The sequence below is a fragment of the Numenius arquata genome, chromosome 2, assembly GCF_964106895.1.
Source record: "Numenius arquata chromosome 2, bNumArq3.hap1.1, whole genome shotgun sequence".
Classification (NCBI taxonomy): domain Eukaryota; kingdom Metazoa; phylum Chordata; class Aves; order Charadriiformes; family Scolopacidae; genus Numenius; species Numenius arquata.
This window is the reverse complement of record NC_133577.1, coordinates 19,589,251-19,611,194: the sequence shown is the minus strand read 5'-3', so window position 1 is coordinate 19,611,194 and position 21,944 is coordinate 19,589,251. Positions and strand designations below refer to the sequence as shown.

General features: G+C 40.5%; 1 protein-coding gene across 6 annotated transcripts in view; it reads right to left on the bottom strand.

Annotated features, from left to right (window-relative positions):
• AFDN (afadin, adherens junction formation factor) overlaps window positions 1-21,614 on the bottom strand; it is a 133,337-nt gene extending 111,723 nt beyond the window's left edge. For 5 of the 6 annotated variants that reach the window (XM_074169033.1, XM_074169034.1, XM_074169037.1 and 2 more), the window contains exon 1: window positions 21,173-21,286. In XM_074169033.1, coding sequence (XP_074025134.1) covers window positions 21,173-21,286 — 114 coding nt within the window. Of the gene's footprint in view, window positions 1-21,172 lie in introns of all 6 variants that reach the window. The other variant, XM_074169036.1, reaches the window with a different exon arrangement.
• Window positions 21,615-21,944: the final 330 nt, after the last annotated feature.

The following is a 21,944-nucleotide window of genomic DNA, read 5'->3' as shown; positions in this document are numbered from 1 at the left end:
CCTCAAAATATTTGAGAGGGCGAGTCTCTAATTAGATTAAGTGTTCTGTGCAAGACTATTCAGGTTTTATGAAAAATTTCTATTTCCAAATAGCAGCAAGGCAGCTCTTTTCCCACTCATAAACAGGAATATTTCATTACTTCTTTAAAATGCTATAAAGCATCTGGGACCATTATTTTGTTGCAATACCAGGTAAGATAAGAATCTGGCTTCACTTTTTGTCATGATGAGCAGCTGAAAGGTAAGTAGGGGACTGATTCAGTTATTACGTCCTCAAAATTTAAAGTAGCCAGAGTCACTTGCTCACTTCTCATTTAAGAATGAGAACAAACCTACTCCAACAAATCAGCAACTAAATCAATACTTCCCCATCACTTCGTAGCAGCTTGCTCCTTGCTTCACAAAGGGTTACCACCAGCTGCTTACAGAGGAGCGAGGAAGTTTCAGAGGGCAGGTCGGTCAGATCATCAGTTACCATACTGGGTGCGTGGAGTTGGGAGGAGACAGGAACAACATAAAGATGACTAAAAAGCTGAATGCTTAATCATCACATAAGCAACCTTCACATATACTGCTTTCTTCCTCACTTTTCCTATCCGCCCCTGGTCTGGAATAACGCACTTAAAAATAAACAGTACACCTCTGTATTTGTACATTGCTTAGATTGGGCAGCAGCTTCATTCCTAAAATTGAGAGAGCAGATGGTTATAGACCTTTCAGAATACAATTCAGTAGCTCCTTCAAGAGTTTGTTCATTCAACATTAAGGCTTCATATTGTCATAACGTAAGCAGTTTCTCTCCACCATACTCTGCTGCGGCTCTCTTCAGCTGAACAGCTTCCATTTATTAAAGGAGACTCCTGGAAGGATATTTTTCGTGAGGAACTCCAGATTGTGATTTCTGAAATTCTGGAACAAACCAGTCCTGACCTACTGACTTCCCAAAGTGCGCAATAAACCTTTTTAACCATGTATTTTAGGTGGAAATCCAAGAACAAGCATCTGGACCCAGGAGTTTATCAGCTGAAGTGGTAACTTAGCTACCTAAGACAGAGTAGCAAGTTCGCATCAAAATAGATTCCAACAAACTTGCAGGAAAGGCGATTTAAAGCTTTGTTTAAATTTAGTATCAACATACTAAATTTAATGTTGAGGTTTTGGGGTTTTGCTTGCTTGGCTTATTTCGGTTTTAATTCCTGCTATGTTAACACTGCCTTGGCACATTTACAGAAGTAACAGATTAATACTACCCAAGTTTCAAAGTAGCAATTTAAATTTTAATGGTAAAAATGCTTCATTGAAGCAATAAATAGTAATATTAAACACCTGTGGCCAGACGAGATTATGATCTACTTTCAAACTAGTACTTCAGCATTTCTTCCACCAAAAATGTTACGCTACCAGCATAGCTGTATTTCCATGCAATTGACATAATCTCCATATCTAACCAACTATACCAAATGTTTTGAAGTTCTGATACCATGAAAAAAGACCCTTCTGTGGTTAAAATTAAGGTTTCATAGCTAAAACTTTTTGTTTCTAAACATCACAAGTGCAGGATACGTTCAGCAGCTACCACTTGCCTCAAGCAACATGTGCTGGTTTTTAAGACATTTTTTTAGGCATCACACAGAGACCCATATCACAACGGCACAATTCAAAACACAAAAGAACGTGAGGTTCGGTGCGAAGAACTAGTCAACACACTGTACTGCACAAAATACAGTATTATAAAGCTAATAATAATGGGGAGTGAAAGCAAGTATTATTCACAATAGACACATATCAACAAAAATAATGCAGCATAACTCATTCACTGCAAGTATCCATTCCAGTAACTGATACAGGCATGTGATCCAGAGAAGGAAGAAACAAAGGAACAGAAAACAGCAGTAAAACAGAGTGGAATTTAGACAACTTATGATCCCTTCTTGTCCTCCAGTATTAGGACCTCATCCAGTCTCCCCCCACAATTTATCATATGAGCAACGTACGTTCCTTCAATGTATGTGTAAATCAAAGGACACATAAAGTTATCCTGAAATGTTAAGGTACCTTCAGTCATAAAAATTGGGTAGGACAGGGTTAGAAGAATACTGTGCTCAACTTCAAAAAGGATCTAAGCATTTCAGTATTCAAAGCACTCAAGCACATGCCTAAATGTTTTGCCAAAGGAAGTTCTACAAGGTGGGGTTTAGGTTTTTTGTTGGTTTGTGGGTGGGTTTTTTTTTTATTGCTTTGGGTTTTGTTTGGGATTTTGAGTGTTTTTTTAATTCCCTGGAATTCAACAAGGACAAATGCAAAGTCCTGCCCCTGAAAGGAATGTCTTGCAACAACATAGGCTCAAGAATGACTGGCTGAGGAGCAGCTCTGCTAAAAAAGACCTCAGCAAGCTGAGGATGATCCAGAAGCATGCCCTGGCAGCAAAGGTGGTCAACATCCATCCTGGGCTGTATTAATAGAAGGAATACAGGCTTTAGATCAAGTAAAATGATTATCCTCCTCTACCCATCAGTCCAGTTGGGGGTTGCCCATAGAGGAACAGAGATAAACTGAAGTTTGGCAGGGGGCCATAAGACAGTCAAGAGGCTGTAGAACACCTTAGGATAGAATAAAAACTTTTTCACCATTAGGACAGTCAAGCGGTGGAGAAGGGCGCCCAGAGAAGTTGTGTAGAACACGGTGCTTTGAGGTTTTCAAGGCCTTACTAAGTAAAACCCTGAGGGGCCTCAGGGCTGACCTTGCTTTGAGCATGAGGTTGGACTAGGAATCTCCTGAATTCTCTTCCAAACCAAATTATCCACCCACGAAGGACAGGCTAATTGATTTTCCAAGATTATTCTCCTACAGAAAACACTAATTATTACACCAACCAAGCAGTCAGATATCCTTAGTTTACACAAGTTGACCTCCAAACACAGAATAATAGAGGGCGAGGCCAGCAGGAGAGCTCTGATACTGAGATGTCCCAACACGTATGTCACAAGAAGGGCCATGACAAAAGAAAAGATGATTCTCCAGCTAATACAATGCAATCCATCCCAGATGGAAATGAACTGGAATGTGCACACACACCATTGATCTATCTAGGATTGCAGGTTAATTCAGGGAGGAAGGAACCTCAGGAGTTTCCTCCTCCAACCTCCTGCTGAAAGAAAGGCCAACTTTGAAGTGAGATCAGGCTGTTTGCAGTTTTATCCAGTCTGATCTTACAAACATCCACGGACAGAAACTGCACATCCTCCCTGTACAACCTGTTCCTCTACTTGACTATTCACTGGCAACTGAAATGTTTTATTTTGCAGAACACATTTGTAGTTAGTAAACTGAGTGGGGAAGTGGACACTTCAGAAGGTAGAGTCACCCTGTAGGAAGAGCTGGATAGGCTGGAAAAGTGGGCTAACAAGAACCTTATAAAGTTCAACAAGGACCAGCGTTAAGAACTTGCATCTGGGAAACCATAATCCAGGAGCGCAGCACAAGATGGGATCTACCTGACTGGGGAGCAGCTATGTGGAAAGGGACCTCGGGGTCCTGGTAGACAACAAGCTCAATATGAGTGAACAATGTGCTGCTGCTGCGGCAAAGAAAGCCAAAAGGATGCTGGGTTGCATCAACAAGGGCATCGCCAGCAGAGATAAAGAAGTCATTATCCCACCCTCCTCAGCGCTTGTCAGGCCACACCGGGAATACGGTGTTCAGTTTTGGTCCTCGCTATACAAAAAAAAGATGTGGACAGTCTGGAGAAGGTGCAGAGGAGAGCCACAAAGATGATGAAAGGAGTGGGAAGCCTGCCATACAAGGAAAGGCTGAGAGAACTGGGTTTGTTCAGCCCTGAGACAAGGCTTAGGGGAGACCTAATCACCACGTTCCAGTATTTAAAGGGTAGCTATAAAGAAGGTGGAAGCTCTCTTTTTACAAGGAGTCACATGGAAAAGACAAGGGGTAATGGGTACAAGTTACTGCCAGGGAGACTCCGATTGGACAAAAGAGGAAGACTTTTCACAATGAGAACAACCAACCATTGGAATAATCTCCCCAGGGAAGCAGTCGACTCCCCAGCAATGGGCACTTTTAAGATTCATTTGGACAGGGTGCTGAGCTATCTTGTCTAGACCATGCTCTTGCCAAGAAAGCTTGGAACGGATGATCCTTGAAGTCCCTTCCAACCTGGTATTCTATGAACTGCATAATGATTTCACTTTTAATAATGATAAAGTGAACTGTAAGCCTGAAAACATTTTTTCAAACATTATCGGGTGAACCACTGTATAGTGGCTCTAAAATAAGCTTGCTTACTCTGCTCACCAGTGCAAAATACTAAGACTAGCCTCTAACTCATTTTTACTTTAAGAATACAAAGTGATATTCTATAACATAAACAGGTCATCAGGAATTTTCAGAATTATTCTTTTAATATGCAAGTCCTATTCACTCTTGAAGAAAGATTATACAACCAAAAAGCAATGGAAGATCAGAAAAAGCAAGACAAACACAGAAATTTAAGGCAAGAACTTAGAAGGGGCGGCTTTTAAAATAAATAATAAATCAAATATTCCTTGCTCTCCCCCTTTATCGTCAAACTGGTGAGATTTCCTTAGGTTGTATGTGTTACTTTTGAACACAGTTCAGTTCTGAAGTTCCAGACAAGCACCTGAGTGCAAAAGGGAAAGTGATTCACCACCATCAATGCCAATTTGTTGCTATCCTCTAGTTGCTACAGGGTATGTGTGGCTCAGGAGGGCAGGAGTGGGTGAAAATATTATTATTAATAATAATATTCACATGTTAACCACAGCAGTACAACTTGATTTTGAGGAGAACACCACAAAGCAACAGAACATCAGAAGAAAACAAACCCAGAAAGCAGGAACGAAAGGAAAGTGAGGTAGACCAAGACAAAAAAAGATATCAAGAGAAAATGAAGAAACATTGGTCTAATTACATTAACAGTCTAGTTTTCAAGCTTCTTGGTCGTTCACTTCATACAAGTATACATAGTGGGCAGGAGGAGGGAAAGAGGCCCAAATGGTATCTGAAGTTCAGACACTATGAGAAGACTCTTTGTTTCAGTGTTCTTATGAAGTAAAAAACAAAATGAAACAAAAAGCCCCAAATCCACAAAAGTTAGAGGATCAGCCTTCCTCCTGCACACTTAAAAAAAAAAAAAAAAGAGGTATGAAGATAACAGTCTTGTTCTAAGGAGAAAAATGCACTTGCAGTTTACTTTATTAATCTCAAAATACTAGGCACCCAATTTAACTTTAAATATCTCCTTAATTTCAATTTGCAGATGAGAGATCTTCTTTTCTGAACTTAATTTAGCTGGCGCACCAGTATGTAGCCAAGAAGTTTTATGTAACAACAGAAAAATGTCACAGTCTTATTTTTTACATGCCACCATATAATTATAGCTGTATGACAATGGAGATACTGTTTATATCATACAGGTCTAGGATCTGCTTCATGTGAATTTGTCACAGTGCTGGTTCTAGAAACCAGCTACACTAAAAATGAAGATTTTCCTAACAACTTGCAATAATTTCATGATCAAAAATTTTCAGGTAAATATTCACCCCTGCTGAGAGTGCTGGACTAGCAACAATTCACTCTAAAACCTACATCGTTTACATCTGCCAGTAATGAGTCGTTTTCAAACTGTAATCTGGATACCCAGAGCAGTCGAGAGGACTGCTCCTCCACAAAGAGCACGGTAAATCATGTCACTGACACTACTTTTAACATGTGAATCCCCCTGTCATCTTTGAAGAGTAACGATGTTTAGTAGTTGTTCTCAGGTAATCACTAAATATCTGAAAGGTATGTATGTCCAGTGCAATAATTAAATAAGCTTTTTCTTAATGCTAAGTGAGCTACCTGAGCACTGAAGAACTAGGAAAACTAGCTCTGAGTTTTTTAAATGTCAAGCAGAGAAGAACGGTTGGTTTTGTTCGTCTTTTTGATTCATACCTTCCAAATCCATATCCAAGAGACAGCATGCATTTCAGCCCCCAAAAGTTACAGTCCAGCAAATTATTATTATTTTTTTAATTAAAATTATATACAGCAGAAATTAGGAATAATGAAATTGACTAATTAGTTTGACTAATTGTAGAAGACAGGAATCACATTTTTAGTCTTTTGTCCTGAAATCAAACTGCCATCCAGTAAAAAAACACATTCGTGTCTTTACAGATTGAGATACATGACCAAACTATAGAGAAGTCTTGACCAACTATAAACACTCTTCCCTCTCATGATGTTAATTTCCAATGATGTCACCTCTACAAGGTCTTCAGCCTAAAATTTTTAAGCTATGTAATGTCTCAAGTTTCTAAAAGTAAACAAATAAACAGAAACAGAACATCTTTTCCCCAAAGCCAAAATTTTCAAAGGTTCTGCTGAACAACAAAAAGGAGCAAGTATAGCTTTTTTCTATAAGGATGCAGGTCTCCATTTTGTAAGCTGTTCTTTTTGGACAGAGCCATACTAATAAAGATGGGCTAATTTGCAACACTAGAATCAGAAATGAAAATTCCAGCATCCAATTGTTTTTAAGCTGTGATCAAGAACTACTGAGCTTAGACATACAAATACTCCCTGTGCCACAGACTACCCCCTCTTCTTCATTAGTAAGGTTTACATGACTAAGCAATGAAAATTTTTGTGCTTGTTTCAAGAAGAAAGTGATCTCAAGGTGCAGATTTTGACAATAATCAAGCCTAGATCAGATATATTTATTAAAATAAGGCCTTTTTTTTTTTCTAAAATTTATTCACTACTAAAAAAAATCCAACCCTCTGGAATAATTTCAGTTTTAGGAAAAAAATATTTGAGATTATTTCAGTCTGAAAATACAATGTAAGCCTTTAAATGTATTTTGTAAATTTTATTTTGCAATTTAAGTTTTCTATAATGTCTCAGATATACATGATTTTTTTAAAAAATGGTGAGTAACAAAGTGAAAAGCACTTTCCTAATTAGCAAAGTAACTTTCCAGTGGGGAATCCACCCATGAACGTGCTCATTTCACCCTTCAAATGGCACACTTAATTACCAAAGGAGCTGTGTTTTAAAAAGTGCTACCAGCTCTATTTTAAGGATTTCTTCTGGAAGACAACAAATTACTGTTTTTATCATGCAAGCATGAGTTAACAAAACTCGTCTTTGCAGCTGTGTTAATCAGGAATCACCAGAAGAAAGTGTCTGCCAATGTACTGTGCATGAATTCTTATTCTCAGCAACTCCTGCACTTCTGCCCAGTACGTAGCTTTGCAGCCAGTGACATGGTCTGCGCGTTTAGTTAACTCCACCTAAAAAATTCCCACCTTTCATTTGTCACCACTGCATTGCAAAAAACTACCAGAAAAATGAATCAGTTGCTTACTTTCAAGCATTTTCTTGCTCTGAATAGAACCCTATCAAATAACCTTAATTTTATTCTTATCAAGAGGCTGTCATTTCAGTGGCACATGGACCAAGGACAAGCTACAATACAAACATTAATGCAGATGATTAACCGTGAACAGGAGTATTTCGAGTTTAAACAGGCTCAGATTACAAAAGCATTTAGTAACTTGGTTTGGCTTACTCAGATATTAAAACATAGTTAATAACAGCCTAAGTGATACTACCATGCAAGATTTCAAGTATATTCTGACTCACCGCAAAACAATTTAGGCTTTAACTGGTTATATTAACCAAAGAATCTTTGCAGCAAATCAGGATTAAGGTAGCTGAAAAGTTACACCAAAAGACAGGTCTACCCTCTCATTAGCGAGGGAGTATGTCACAAGAATATGAAAAGATTACCTGAAAAATAGAAATCTCTCAAGAAGCCAAAACTGCAGTATACAGAAGTGGAAAGGAATTTAAAAATATAAGGACTCTCTAGTCTCTTTTCCTCTTATTTCATTAACAACCAATAGTCTCCCCCAGTGTGATGCGTTTTGTTTCTCTACTACCAAGGACAGTAAAATTGTCCAAGCTTATTTTGACTAAAGTATTTTATTTGTACAGGAAAAAAAAACAAAAACCAACAAACCACCACCCCCGAAAAATGCTTATTTCATATATTCTTAGTTAGCACCATAATATCTGTGCTGTGTATTTATTATTACACATAGAGAAGCAAGCTTTCTTTAGGATTAAGTACTTTGAGTAATTTAAAAGAAAAAATCTTCTTGAACGAATAATTATTGTAAAGCATTTGGGGATTTTTAATTTTTTCTGTATTCAGTATTCACTTTAAGAATATTAATAAAACGTATATAGTTGTCTTAATTAACAGTTTACAATCTTCCTAGCAGCTTGAATACTGGAATTTTAAAAGTGGAAAACATAATTATTCATCATGTTCAAAACTTAAGTTACCTATTTACTGAAATGAGACAGTCTCATGTAGATCTTATATTTAAGTATTTTTGAAACAAAAAAATAAAACCAAAGATTAAAATTACTCAAGTTTTCTATGAAGACACATAACCCACTTGTCACTATATGCAGGTGCCAAATAGAGAAAAGGGGCATTCTCTGCTATACCATACAAGTCGGCTTAAGAATTAAACTGGGGTGGGTGGCAGGGGAGAGAGGGGAGGTGGTGTATGACATCCTGCGTGTGATTAACTCCCCGCTCCCCTATATTTTTTAAGGTGAAATCCAAGTTAGCATGCCCCAGTGAATAGAAAACTGCATATATGCATAAAATCTGGCTTCTCTTTCTGGCTCTGTAGTAACCAAATTTACAACACAGTTTTCAACACATAATTTCGTGTATCTGTAACCACTGTTTTCCCATCCCACTGTCCTGGAGATACTATACCAAAGTGAGAATGCTAGATGTCTTTTATACAAACACAAGACAGTTTAAGAAGACGCTACAACTACACATCAGTAAAAGTTCAGTATGATCTAACCTCATTTTGTTTAATATCTTGCAGAAGCACTCCAAGAAGAAAAAATTAAAAAATAAAAAAAAAATCAGGAATATCATTAGTTTCCAAATACTTTTGATTGAGCAATGTCTACATTCAAGTATTAGACTTAAAATGCTCATTACATAAAAAATGTATCATATATTTGTTTTACCTACAAAACTGTTTTAGATCAGCCAATGTAAGGAAAAAGTCAGACTACCATGTTACTTTGTACTGGCATGTATAAACAGGAAAGCTCAGTAATTAAAAAAAAAAAAAGTCCACCTTTGTGTAGAACTGTAGAATAAAGAACGGTTAGAGATGGAAGGGACTTTGAAGATCATCTAGTTTGAATTACCCGCCCAACTAGACCAGGCTGCTCAAAGCCCCACCCAGCCTGGCCTTCAACACTTCCAGGGAAGGAGCATCCACAACTTTTCTGGGCAACCTGTGCCAGTGTCTCACACTCCTCACAGTAAAGAATTTCTTCCTGATATCCAATCTCAATTGACTCTCAGTTTAAAACCGTTACCCCTCATCCTATCGCTACACTCCTTGATAAAGAGTCCTTCCCCTTCTACTGTAGGCCCCTTTTAAGTACTGAAAAGCTGTTACAAATAAGGTCTTCCTGGAGCCTTCTCTTCTCCAGGCTGAACAACCCCAGCTCTCTCATCCTCTCTTCATAGGAGAGGTGCTCTAGCCCTTTGATCATCTTCATGGCCCTCCTCTAGACTTGCTCCAACAGATCCATGTCCTTATGCTGGGGGCTCCAGAGCTGGACGCAGTACTCAGGTGGAGTAACCAGCTTTTCCCAACAAATCAAACACAGTAAGCTTTAGCAAAACCTAAACTTGTCAGTTTTTTTTTTTTATTTGACATAGATTTCACATATGGAAATACAGAAAGAAATTTTTGAAATGAACAAAGCACCCATTAAAATGTTGCCAACGTTTAATGACATTTAACTCAGATGGACATTGGAAGTTGAGGGTAGGACAGAGAAAGGGCTGGCCAAAGTTTTTGGAAAGCCACAGTAAATTTAACTGCTATTGTTCAGGACTTGTGGATGCTGCAAGAGTGGTAAGTTACATCAGCTCAAAGCAACTGCTAAACATCAACGGCAGGAAAACCCACCACTGCCTTTTGCTATCAACACCATAGAGCTGGAAGAGAATCAAAGATGCACAGTTTTGCGTTGCAGAAGACAACCTCCATGATGGCAATCAGGTGGCAGTGACGGGAGGAAGAGGGTCAACACTACCAGCTTGCTTCCTGTGCTTCAGAAGCTCTGAGAGGTGGGTGAAGAAGGTGCTGCGGAGTATGTATGTGCACGTGAAACTACTCATCCTCTTTTACAGCTGCTGAGGTAGAAAAGGCTTCAGATTACTTAAGCGTTTATCAGCCATGCCAAAGAACAGTCCTCTTCAATATTTTACTTCAGAAATTAAGTGTATCAAGGTATCAGAAACATGCTGGTATCTCACTCTGCTCACAGACTTCTACTACTACCGATAATGTCATAATATTACCTTGGAAGAAAGGAATTGGAACTAGGAAAAAGGCATGTGAATCAAGGATCAGTGCAATTTCCTTGGCCATTTTGCACCATACAGAAACACTCTGTTTATCCTCAAGATTTGGCTAAATTTAGCTCTACCTGCTGTGAGTACCATCCTAACTACCTTTGACGTGGTTAGAAAGGAATTTTTCCCCCGGTGCAAGATTCCCTTCTCAGCAGCTGAGGAATTCAGTGCAAGGTTAATCCAGAAAACTCATTCTGTCTCTACCTAGCAGGTACCCAGAATAGATGACACTCAAGCTGAAAGTGTAGTAGAAAAAGGAAAACGTATCTATGGTTATAATAGTAGAGCAAGCAAGAAATAAACACCTTTTCTCCCCACTCTCTTAGAAGAAAACCCCACTGTTACAGCCACCATCAGCACAGGGACTAGCTAGTTATAAAGAGGCCCAACTGCAACAGTCCAAGCACTCCAAACTCCAAAGTCCACATGGCATGTGGTAGAGGACCGGCTGATTAGTAACCTCACGGGAAGCTACTGACAAAGCTGCATAATCATAAAGTCATGCTCTCGAAGCCTTTCTAAAGCCTATGTAGCAGGATGACCACATCTGAAGACTGTTGTAATTGGCATTTTTTCGCCCTAAGTAGAAGGTTGAGGTGTCCAGTTTAGGGTTGTGGATTTGAGATTTTTTTTGAGTAGAGTGTGTGTGTGGGAAACATGGAAGAGAAAGGTTCTACATAGGCAGGTTTACTGAGAGAGGTAGATCAGTGCCTTTATAATGCTATACAAGGGTATTTATGAGCATCCATGCACACAAGGATGCTTAAAGACCTGGAGACAAATGTGGAACACTGAAGAGAAGACAGACACTTAAGGTAAGTGCTGAGTTTCAATAGGATTTAACAAACTTCAGACTACCACTATCAGAGTGCTGTACAATACTTTGCTTGTGTCCACGACTGTCTCACATTGGTACACTGCTATCCAAGTTTTGTGCTGCCACTTGAGACTTACCACTCAAGATGAAAGAATATTACTCCGAGAGGGCAAAGTTTCCACATTTGGCTTATCTCTCATAAATTTGATGCACTGATTGTCTGAGCTCATGCTTAATCTTAAAGTAGGTGAGAAAGCAAAGCATGAAACTAAAGTATTCCGGAGCTTGTAGTAGACTGCAAATAAATTATTTCCAACAATGAGAACCAATAACTCCTTCAGAACCACTAATACTCAAGATACAGAGTCAGATTGTTAAGAGATTTTCTTGATTACTACTTCAGAAAATTCTACAAGGATTTTGAACACTGTAAAATTCAAACACTGCAAGGTCATCACAGATCCTATCTTGCAGGCAAACTTTAGTCAAAGCTACATACAGACAGAAATCAAAAGGTAACAGAAAAACAGGGTTGTGGGTTTTTTTTACTGTTAATCTTGACAAAAGCTCTAGGATGGAGAGAATACCTCTCTTCTTTCACATTTTTTTTTTTCCCTATTAAATGGCTAGAACACCTGAGATGTGCTCAAGACATGAGCTGGGTTTGGAGCCTTTCCTAGGACTGCAGCAATTTCATCGCTTTGGGATGGTTAGGTCTTTAGATGCTTGTAGATAGCTTCACTGAATACGCCAATAGTCAATGCATAAAATTACTTCATTATTCTCTCTTTTTTTTGGAGTCTACATATTAATCTTTATCTGCCTGAAAACAGCTATAGGAGTAACAGCTGAATTTATTGAAATCGTCTTTGTCACACTATGGCAACAACTAAAACACTCTTGTAATACTAGACACAATTTCAGTATTTCTGGAGACTTTATCGAAAGTATTCCAATACATCTCTTACACAAAACAAAGAAGGGCTCTGTTAAAGCATTTCACTAATTTTTGAAGAAGGAAACAGTTGTTTGGCCTTTTTTTTTTTTTCCCTCAGTCTTCAACAAAGCTAAAGAATTAGATCGCAAAATGCAGTAATCTTAAGCAATTCCACTTTTGAGCCTCCTCACTATGCAGCAAACACTAGACATAATAGGCAATCCACCAAAAACAATTAGCAGGATTGAGCAATGTTTTCATTAGTAAACATTGTCGTCCCATCAAAATTTTCAAATTATTTTCCTTTTCCAGATACGAAAACAATCTATCCCAGTCTTTCAATAGCCAGAATAAATACAGTATGTCTTAAAGAACTCTTTTAAAACTTCCATTCTGTCTACATTGAAAATAAGTAGCATTCATGTCCAGTAAGGCTATCACTTTTAATGGAAACAACTTACATATTTCCTAATAAAACGCCCAGCATTCTATGAGAAGTATGCAATGCTTGGATACAATCCGAACACAATAATAATATCGAACTACATATGAAAGGTGAATACAAGCCAAATTTCTCAACATAAATTATAATATAAAGACCATTTTATCTATGCAAAGCTTTCTAAAACACAACCTGGTACAATTTGGTTTGTTTCCACATAAACATCTTTCTATGAGGCTGGACACTGCATCACAGACAGCACTGTCCTGATATTTTTTAAATTAGAACATGGAACAATTGTTTTTATTAAACTTCAGAACAACAACAAAAGGGTTAAAGGGCCCTTTTTAATTTCCAGCTGATGTACGGCTCAAAGTAGAGCACCTTCTGGGAGGGCAGAGGGAAGGAGACCTTTTCTTGTTGTAGTCACTGGGGGAGGGTTTCTTTGTTGTTTGAACTCTTTTGCCCAACCGCAGGCTATGCAACCGCCACTAATCTTCGTTAAGAAGGGGGATTCTGATCTCCCAATGGGTTTTGTGAGCAATACAATGTATGTGTAAAAGCATGACACCGCGATTAAATTGTGCATCTGCCTGGAAGAAAATACTCGAGTGTGGACTGACAAGACAACTCATCTGACAAAGGGAAAGCTCTACTAAACAGCTCACGGGGTGCTTGAAAAATCTAGGCACTGAAACTTCGGTTCATAGACACTGCTATGGGCAACACACTTTGTCGGCTAAATAAATACTGTTGCCAGACAACTCATTCTTTCATTTTTTTCCCCACTATAAAGGTGCTTTCACTCACTACAGAGCAGACCAGAAATTCAGCCATGCCCTGGGATGTAATTCACCACGGTCAAGCCTTAAAACAGTTCACCAAGAAACTGTACTCTAGTACTAGGTAGTAAGTTATTGTGAGAGCTTTCATATTCCTTCGCTCTAGTTACAACAGAGTACAATGTATCAAAGCAGCAATAAAAACAATGAACAAATAAAACAAAGAAACCCCACCCCGGAGCCATTAACATACAACAACATCGCTTTTGTTTCTGTCTGCCACCACCCTATAGCAACTAGAGTAGCTGTAATACACAAAACCTATTCTAGAATATTTACCCAAAAGTTAACCTTGTGTTAGGAGTCATATATTCATATAGATACTCAATTTCCAATTACATCACAAACCAGCAGGCTTTCTAGTGTTATTGAAAAGAATTACTATAGTAATTCTTAACTATTTTTTAAAGTGTAGTGTATCTTACTTACACTCTTGGAATACATGAGTAAAATTAGAAATTCACCGATAATTATTCTTAAGATATAACAAGCACCATTTAAGAAAAAAAGCTTAAAACCTGTGAAGTTGACAATGTGTAATATCTGTTCTTGACTGGAATAGACGACACAGACAAACTTATAGAAGAGTATACACAATTTCATCAGTACAATCACAAACTCTATTAATAGACTTTTCTATACAGATGATGAAATACAAAGACAGATTAGAAATACGTGTATGGGAATATTATTTACATTTCCTAGTGTGCCATTTGCCCTTACAACTAACACTGTATATTGATCTTTAGACGACAACCCTAGCCCTAAGACTTTTTTCCAGTTCTTTCAGGATTCAAACTCTAAAGACATTTCCATAAGTAACTAGTAATCAACACCAAAATTGTCCAAGACAGACCAGGGCAATGAAGAGCCCTGTCCCGCTCAGTGTGGAGAGAAATAAACAAAGCAGTATCTAGACAGATGGCTTCTTCACAAGGAGACGAGAATGGGGGTGGTATGAGAGGAACGGTTCCCTGATAAGAATATGTGGACCAAAAGATGATCTGAAGAGGAGCTGAGCAAAGGGTCTAACTTAGAGATGAGCACACAAGGAAAGAAGCAGCTCTAGAAAGTGTAATGAAATATAATACAAGACAATACAAACCAGTTGATAACCTTGAAGCTAAAGCCTGTAACAGAAGTGATGACCATAATCCTGAAGTTTATTATTTCACACTGTGATTTTCAATTCCACCTTCATCAGAACCACTAGTCAAAACCAGAAGTTATTCTTTATGCAACATTCTGAATTCTGCGTAGCCACAATCTCTTTCCCTTCATTTGTAATAAAGCAACTTTTCAACCAAAAACCAAACCACAACATACTGACAAAGATCAATTCAGAGTGGTTTCTTATGATCAACATCCTTATCACAAACACCAGTTCAATTCCATCCAGCTAAGTTTTAGTTTTTCTTACTCTATTTAGATTAATATTTCTTATTGTCAAAAGCAAAATTTTATTAATTATAAACCAAGGTTTTAATCAAAAATCATGAAGTGTTCCACTCATTTTGTTTTAAGCTTTTTGAAAGAGAAATAGTTTAGTCAGAAAAAACACACTGGTGACAACAAAATAAATCCCTAACATGTCCAGAAGACTAGGGGATTTTTTCAACTGAAAAATAATGCTTGTCAATGGCATTTTAGGCAGGGAACAGATTCACACATCAGGAGAGAATTCTTAAAGCCAGGATGTCTGAATTGTATGGACCTAATTAGCCACTAACTAAAGAAATAACTTTCATAAGGAGCATTAAAAGCACAGTACAAAGCTTCTTCCTAAAAATATTATCATGTCATTATGTTTGCTGTAGATTGTGGTCAAAATCTTAATTCAAACTTCTTATTGCTCTATAGATAGTAGCAATTATATTTCATTTGTAAAGACAGAGTATTCACTTTTACTGAGTCAAAGGAAAACTGGTCTCCAAATAGTCCTTTTGATGCAAATGAGCAGGCCTGTGTCCATGACTTCTTTTCTCCAGCTATTTCAATGCAGAACTAGAGCTAAGTGTTTTTATGTCCTCTTGAACTGTACCTGTTTAGTGGTAGTAATTATGGGAAAATATTCTACTCACTAAAAAGTGCAGGCACCAGTTCTTAAAGATTACAAGACACCTTTCCAAACTGTATAAATATTGGCTTAAACATTTGTAGCAAAGAGAATTTATTTTCCCTATCATAGGTTTGGTACACTTGAAAAGACAGTATTTTCAGATGTATTCATCAGCTTATTGATATTTCCACGGTTTGCAGCCCTGCACTAGTTAAAACTACTGAAAGCTGTAGAATCCAATGTGTGGAGAAAGCACAGTATTTCCCTACCTCCAGACTCGCACTCCCACTACTAACTAGCTTCACCCGTAATGCAATAGATATAGTTACTGGTAATCCCAATCTTAAAACGAGTCCTCTTAAAGTCTCAGAGACAGATTCTTAAAAACCTACAGGTGAGCAACCATGAAGGTAGGTTTTAAAGCCCCTGTAGATTCCTAAAAGGCATCTAATTCTTATTGCTTTAACTAGATTTAAATAATGAGCTTGCATACCTACTTTGAAAAGATGACAAATTTATGTCATGTAGCAGTCTTCCTTATGACCCTTAACGAACCAGAATAAGATCTGAGCCCAAAGAATAAAGACAAAAATTGCATCAACTTTAAAAGATCCTGTCCTACTGTGTAACATTTTCCATAAATAAATTACTTATTTGCATCTAAAGCCAGTGAAAAGAATTTAAAACATACTGACTAGACCAAATATATATAACACCAAAAGAGGGGGAAAGCAAATATAAAATGAGGAATTTGTAAGGTCTTTATGGCTATTTGATTGTTTTCCTTCCCCCCACCCCCGAAAATCACTTGTGTAGGTTTTGCAGCAAGGTATTAGGACTAACTCTTCAGAATAAGAGTGGGGATTTTTTAAAACAAAAAATAAAAAAACACAAACAAAAGTTAAATACTCTATTAGTAGTTATTCTTAATGCAAAGAATACTACTTCTCCAAGCTTTTTTATTAGACCTTGTTACTTTTGTTAACACGTAGGTATATTAGATCAGTTTAGAACAGCTTTCTCCATCGGAAAACAGAACTACAACAGATCAATGTTTCCGACAACAATCCCCAAGCCCTTGGGCAACTATCAAAAAACCCCCACCTGTTCTAAAAAGCATCTTTCTGAAAAAGCTAAATGCAATTCACATTCCTAACTCACAAACCACGTTCGGAAAAACACAGTGCTTCTTTTCCTCTCATATACAGTTATCAAAGTGTACATTAAAGATGAAACCTTATTTTGTCACCAAGATCAACAACAATTATAATGCCTGGTACACGTACAGCATCTTAAACCAACAAATTGTAAATGCTTTCAGGAGGATTTAGGTTTATTCTGATAGTGATAAACACACTAGTCTTTGCATTCCTTACTCTCCCCCAAAACATCTATATACACTTATTTTATATAATCAATCACTTAATTCCAGTAAGCACTTTCATTGGGGGTAGGGAATGGGGAGGTAAAAGTGTATAAATGCAAATAATTTCTTATCTATAAGTTTCTGCACAACTCTATGCACTTGTTACCAAATCATTAATTCAAATTTGTTCCTTTTGAAAACTTGGGTACTATAATCACCAAGACTTAAAACAAGATCAAAACATCAGTTTATCTCTTACTGCAAAAAGTCTTTTTACTGCATTCCTATCCTTGGCCAAAGGGGGAAAAGAAGAAATAAAAGAAAAAAGGAAGAAGTAAGCCAAAAATTAAAAGCATCCCAAACCTTGGTAATACAAAGGCAAGGGAAAAGTGGAATGGAAAAGAGAAATAGAATTTTAAATAAAAAAAAAAGGGGGGGGGAGGGGTGTTTAACATACTGTTTAATTTTGAATTTCACTGTTGATTTACCTATAAACAAAAACATGATTCACCCCAGATTTCCCCAAAACCTTCTGTAACTTCTTTAGACTTGCAGATGTGAATAGCTGCCTCATCATTTGAAGCAGATACGGTAAAGCTTAAATTAGTACCAGCATTACAGAGTTATTTAGCAAAGGTGTGTACCTAGCATCACTCTCGACACCACTAGAGTTTAACTAAAACCTTAAAACACAGAGGTTTGAGTTTGTTCATTTATGAGCTTCTCAAGCCACAGAGCTTCTCTCAGCTACTTTCTGAATTTAACAAAAATATCTTCAACATGAAAATAATGCAAACTATTAACAGATTTCTCAGAATAGCAACAAGTGTTAAAATAGGTAAATATCTAACAACGTTAAAATCGCCACCTTGCTCTCAAGCATTTCAGTCCACAAGTGACTCCAGTGAAAGCATAAATGAAAATATGAAAACCTCACTCCCTAGAAGTCTTCAATCTTCTTCACATGAGATACAGACAGAGGAATATCCAACTTTGAGCATGGGAGAAAGATCCTTTCATCCCTGTTTTTCTGGGTAAAAACAGCACTGAAGGACTTTGTCAACCGCTCGTACCACACAAAAAGTTAGGAGAAAGTTAGTAACATAACTCTACATTATGCCCTACCCAAGTCTCTTGCTTTTCAACATCTTACAGGCAATACACTTTTAAGAAATAATTTGTGCCTCTCAAAACAGGCAAGCAGACAAGTGGATCTCTAATCCCTTAGGACTAGTCTACACCATGAAATATTAACAGGAATTCAAACTGATTCATTTAATGGAGCACTTCTCTGGAAAAAATCCCCCCCACATTTAAACTACTTTGAAAATCCTACTCTATACATTCAAAACCAAGTCACATTTTACACTCTCCATTAAAAGGACAAGGACCCAACAGACTCAGAGCAGTTGTGCCTCACCAAAGAATTAGACCTTTCAAATTAACACTGAGGTACATCAGTAGGTAAGGTGCAAATACCTTTCACTGTCACTCCTATACTATACTGTCAGAACTCTAGTCAATTTACACTAGATTTCACTCTTCCTTTTCTGAATATATATATAAATCTCCCTGAAACCCTACTATTAAGGAAGTGATTAGCTCCTCTGGAAAATCCTACTCTCTCTACATAAGAAAATTAAGTCACTTAAACCAGATTGTTTACACTGAAGAAATGCCCAAAGAATCACTACAGGGCATCAAGTCTCAATATTCTAAGCATGGTACATACAACCAGAAGCTCCTGGGTGACAGTTTGCTGTATGGGCAGATGCAAGCTGCAAAGTTAACCCAGGCTGCCTACAACCACGTCTGAAGAGTTTAAAATGATCCAGTTCAACTCAACCAGTAGGGTACACCCAACCAAAAGTCATATCCAGTCACATCTACACAGATCCAACACTTGCTGCAGCCCCTACAATATGCAAGATGTCCCTCATGATCAAGCTGAGCCAGGAAAAGCAGGGAAAACAACAGAGAATTGTCAGCTCTCAAGCAGTCTAGTAAAAGGGCTTTCATTTAAGCTGATAAATAGTACACATGTGAATCACACCATCATCTGGATTGAAAACACTGCCAAATTCGGGTCAGTTCAGGGTAATGGTGAGAAAAATGCGAACATTTGTATTTGTAGTTATCTGTAAGGAAAATATACCTCAGCTGTAAAACCATTACCTACTGTCACTTTGCTACAGACCCGCCTGCAGTCTTATCAAACATTTTTAGAACTAGTAGTCTAAAAAGCTCAGGCGTTCAAAGAGATATGCATGCACTTAATTTTTACTATCAGTACTTCAACTGAAATAAATGTCATCGTTGACAGCAGTAAGTATGCTCCTATACAGGTTCAGAGGCTTAAACTGCAGAAGTGTGGAGCTAATGCAAATAAAATTGTTCTTTCTTTCCATAATAACTATAATGAAGCTAGTAGCTTTTGTGCAAAGTCTAGTTAATTATAATAAACACGTAAGACTGACCTAAAAAACTGTAAGATTTGTTAAACTACTTACTAACAAAACTAAAGAAGCACAATCTGCCATTAACACAGAGGAAACAGGTTAGGGTTAAAACATATTGGGAATTGACAAATGCATTAATCAGACAAAAAATCAGCCACTGACAGGTAGCAGTCAACCTGCAATTCCAGAAAGACTGTGATACATTCTCAAACACAATCATGAAGGCTCCCTCACACGAGCATCAGCCCACTTTTTTGAACAAGCAACTGTCATCCAGCAGTCGTATGGTTAAAACCTAAGCAATACAAGCAAGGAACTCTAATTACAATAAAGATGGCAGGATATGGGAAATAATCACAGAAACCCCGCATTTTGGCCTTCAAGAAACAGTTTGCAATAGCTTGAAAAGAGCTATCACAGACCGAGTAATCTTAGAATTGCTTTCAAGACTTTTTCGTGGCTTACGCCAGCAGGCAGCACCTGGGTGCAGAAACGGGAGCAAGCTGCAAGACCAAGCCAACGTGATTTCTCAGAGGGTTCTGTTAATAAACAACTAGGACCGGGGCCAGGCCGAGAGCAAGTGTGAATTTCCTCCTTTTCCCCGGGAACACACATAGGCTCGGCCTCCACCCTCGGAACAGGGAGCTCTGGCTGTCACACACAAACAGGGCTGTAACCTGCCTCCCCAGCCCTCACCCCCCCGCCGCTTTCAAACCAGACTAACCAGCCAAAGGGAACATGACAAGGGGTAGTGGTAGGGTGTGGTTGGACAATTACTTTTTTTTTTCCTAAAAAAAAAAAAAAAAAAAAAAAAAAAGTAAAACCCAGCCCCTCTCAGCCACCAAGAAACACCCATTTCACTAGGAAGAAATTACCCGCTGTGTTTTTCCGGTACAACATGTGAACTCGGGACTGCGAACCTGCTCCTGGTGTTTGCTCTCCACCAAAGGCTGGCAGCCTTGGGGACACGGCCAGCCAAAGCGCTCCGTCCGTCACGCCCTGGCAAAAGCCTCCCCGGGGACCGCACCAGCGGCCCGGAGAAGCCGCCGAAGCGGAGCAGGTTGCTTTGTACAAGGCCGCCTTCTGCACAAAGCTGAATATTTAAAGAAACGAAAAGGCAGCAGCAACCAAAAAAAGAAAAATTAAAAAAAAAATATATAAACCCCCATCAGCAGGCTTCTCAGTCCTTCTCTTCCACCAGCCGCCTTTTGGCTCTGTTTAAGGCACAGACAATAAAAAAAAAGCCCACAGAGGTAGCCCGTTTCGGGGTCGGGGGGGGGTGTTTAGCTCCTGCATGACTGCCCTCGCCCGCCCCCTTTCGCCACCTCCAGCGCCCGGAGAGCTCCCGGCCGCCGGTCCCGCAGGCTCGGGCCGGCATGTGCCTGCGGGAGGGGAGGGCGGGCTCTGGCCCTGCGCTCCCTTTCTCTCCCCGGCCGCTGCAACCTGCCTTCACCCGAGCCGCGCCGGGCACGGCAATGGGCCCGCCGCTCGCTCCCCGGCCCTCCCCGCCCAGGAGCGGAGCCTCCTCCCCGGCCAGAGCGGGCCCCGCGTTAACGGAGAGCGGGGGGAGGCCTCTGCCCAAGCCCCCCCGCCGGGAGGGGGGGTACGAGGGGCCGAGCTGGCCGTGGGGCGGAGGCGGGCGCGGCCTGGCCCGGGCGCGGTGTCTCACCTCCCGGGCGGCCCAGAGGGGGTGGCGGACCGGGCCGCGACGGGCCGGCCGGGCAAGGGGGGTGCCGCGGCGGGGTCGCTCACCTCGGTGGGGTCGCTGATCTCGAACAGGTCCAGCCGGTTCGCGTTCCAGTGGTTGATGATGTCGGCGAGTTTACGCCGCTCCTCCTCCCGGCTGCCACCGCCGCCGCCCGACATCCTCGCCGAGCCCGCCGCCGGGAAGCCGAGCCGGAGCCGGGGCCGGGGCCGGGCCCTCTCCGCCGCGCCCCGGCGAGGGGCGGAGGCGGGGACGGAGCGGGGGGTCCCTCAGTCCCGGCTGGGGAGGGGAGGGGCCGGCTCTCCCCTCGGCCGTTGCCGGCACCGGCGCCGCGGAAACGCCCCGGGATCGCGCCGCCGATCGCGATCAGCCCCGGAGGACAGCGGGGAAGGAGAGAAAGAGAACGGGGGAAGGGCGGGGAGGAGGAGGGAGGATGTCCCGACTCGTCGGCGGCTGCCGCTGTGTCTCCTGGCTCGGCAGCGTCTGTCCCCGCTCGCCTGCCCTGAGCCGAGAGAAGCCGCCGCTGCCGCCTTTCTCCGCCCCGCTATCGCCCTCCCTCCCCTCGCTCGCTCCCTCGCACACCGTCCCGTGCGCGCCCCCGCCCGGCCGGCCGCCCTTCTCCCGGGGCGCGCCTGCGCGCGCTCCCGCCGGCCCTCACCTCCCGCCGGCGGCCGCGCGCGCCTGAGGAGGGCGCCCCCTTCTCCTCCTCACCCCCCTTCCCCCGCCCGGCGCGGGGAGGCGGCCGGGGTGCGGCCAGGTGCGGCGGGAGCCTCCGCCCGGGGAACCGCGGCGGCGGGGGGTGTGTGTATGTTACCGGCA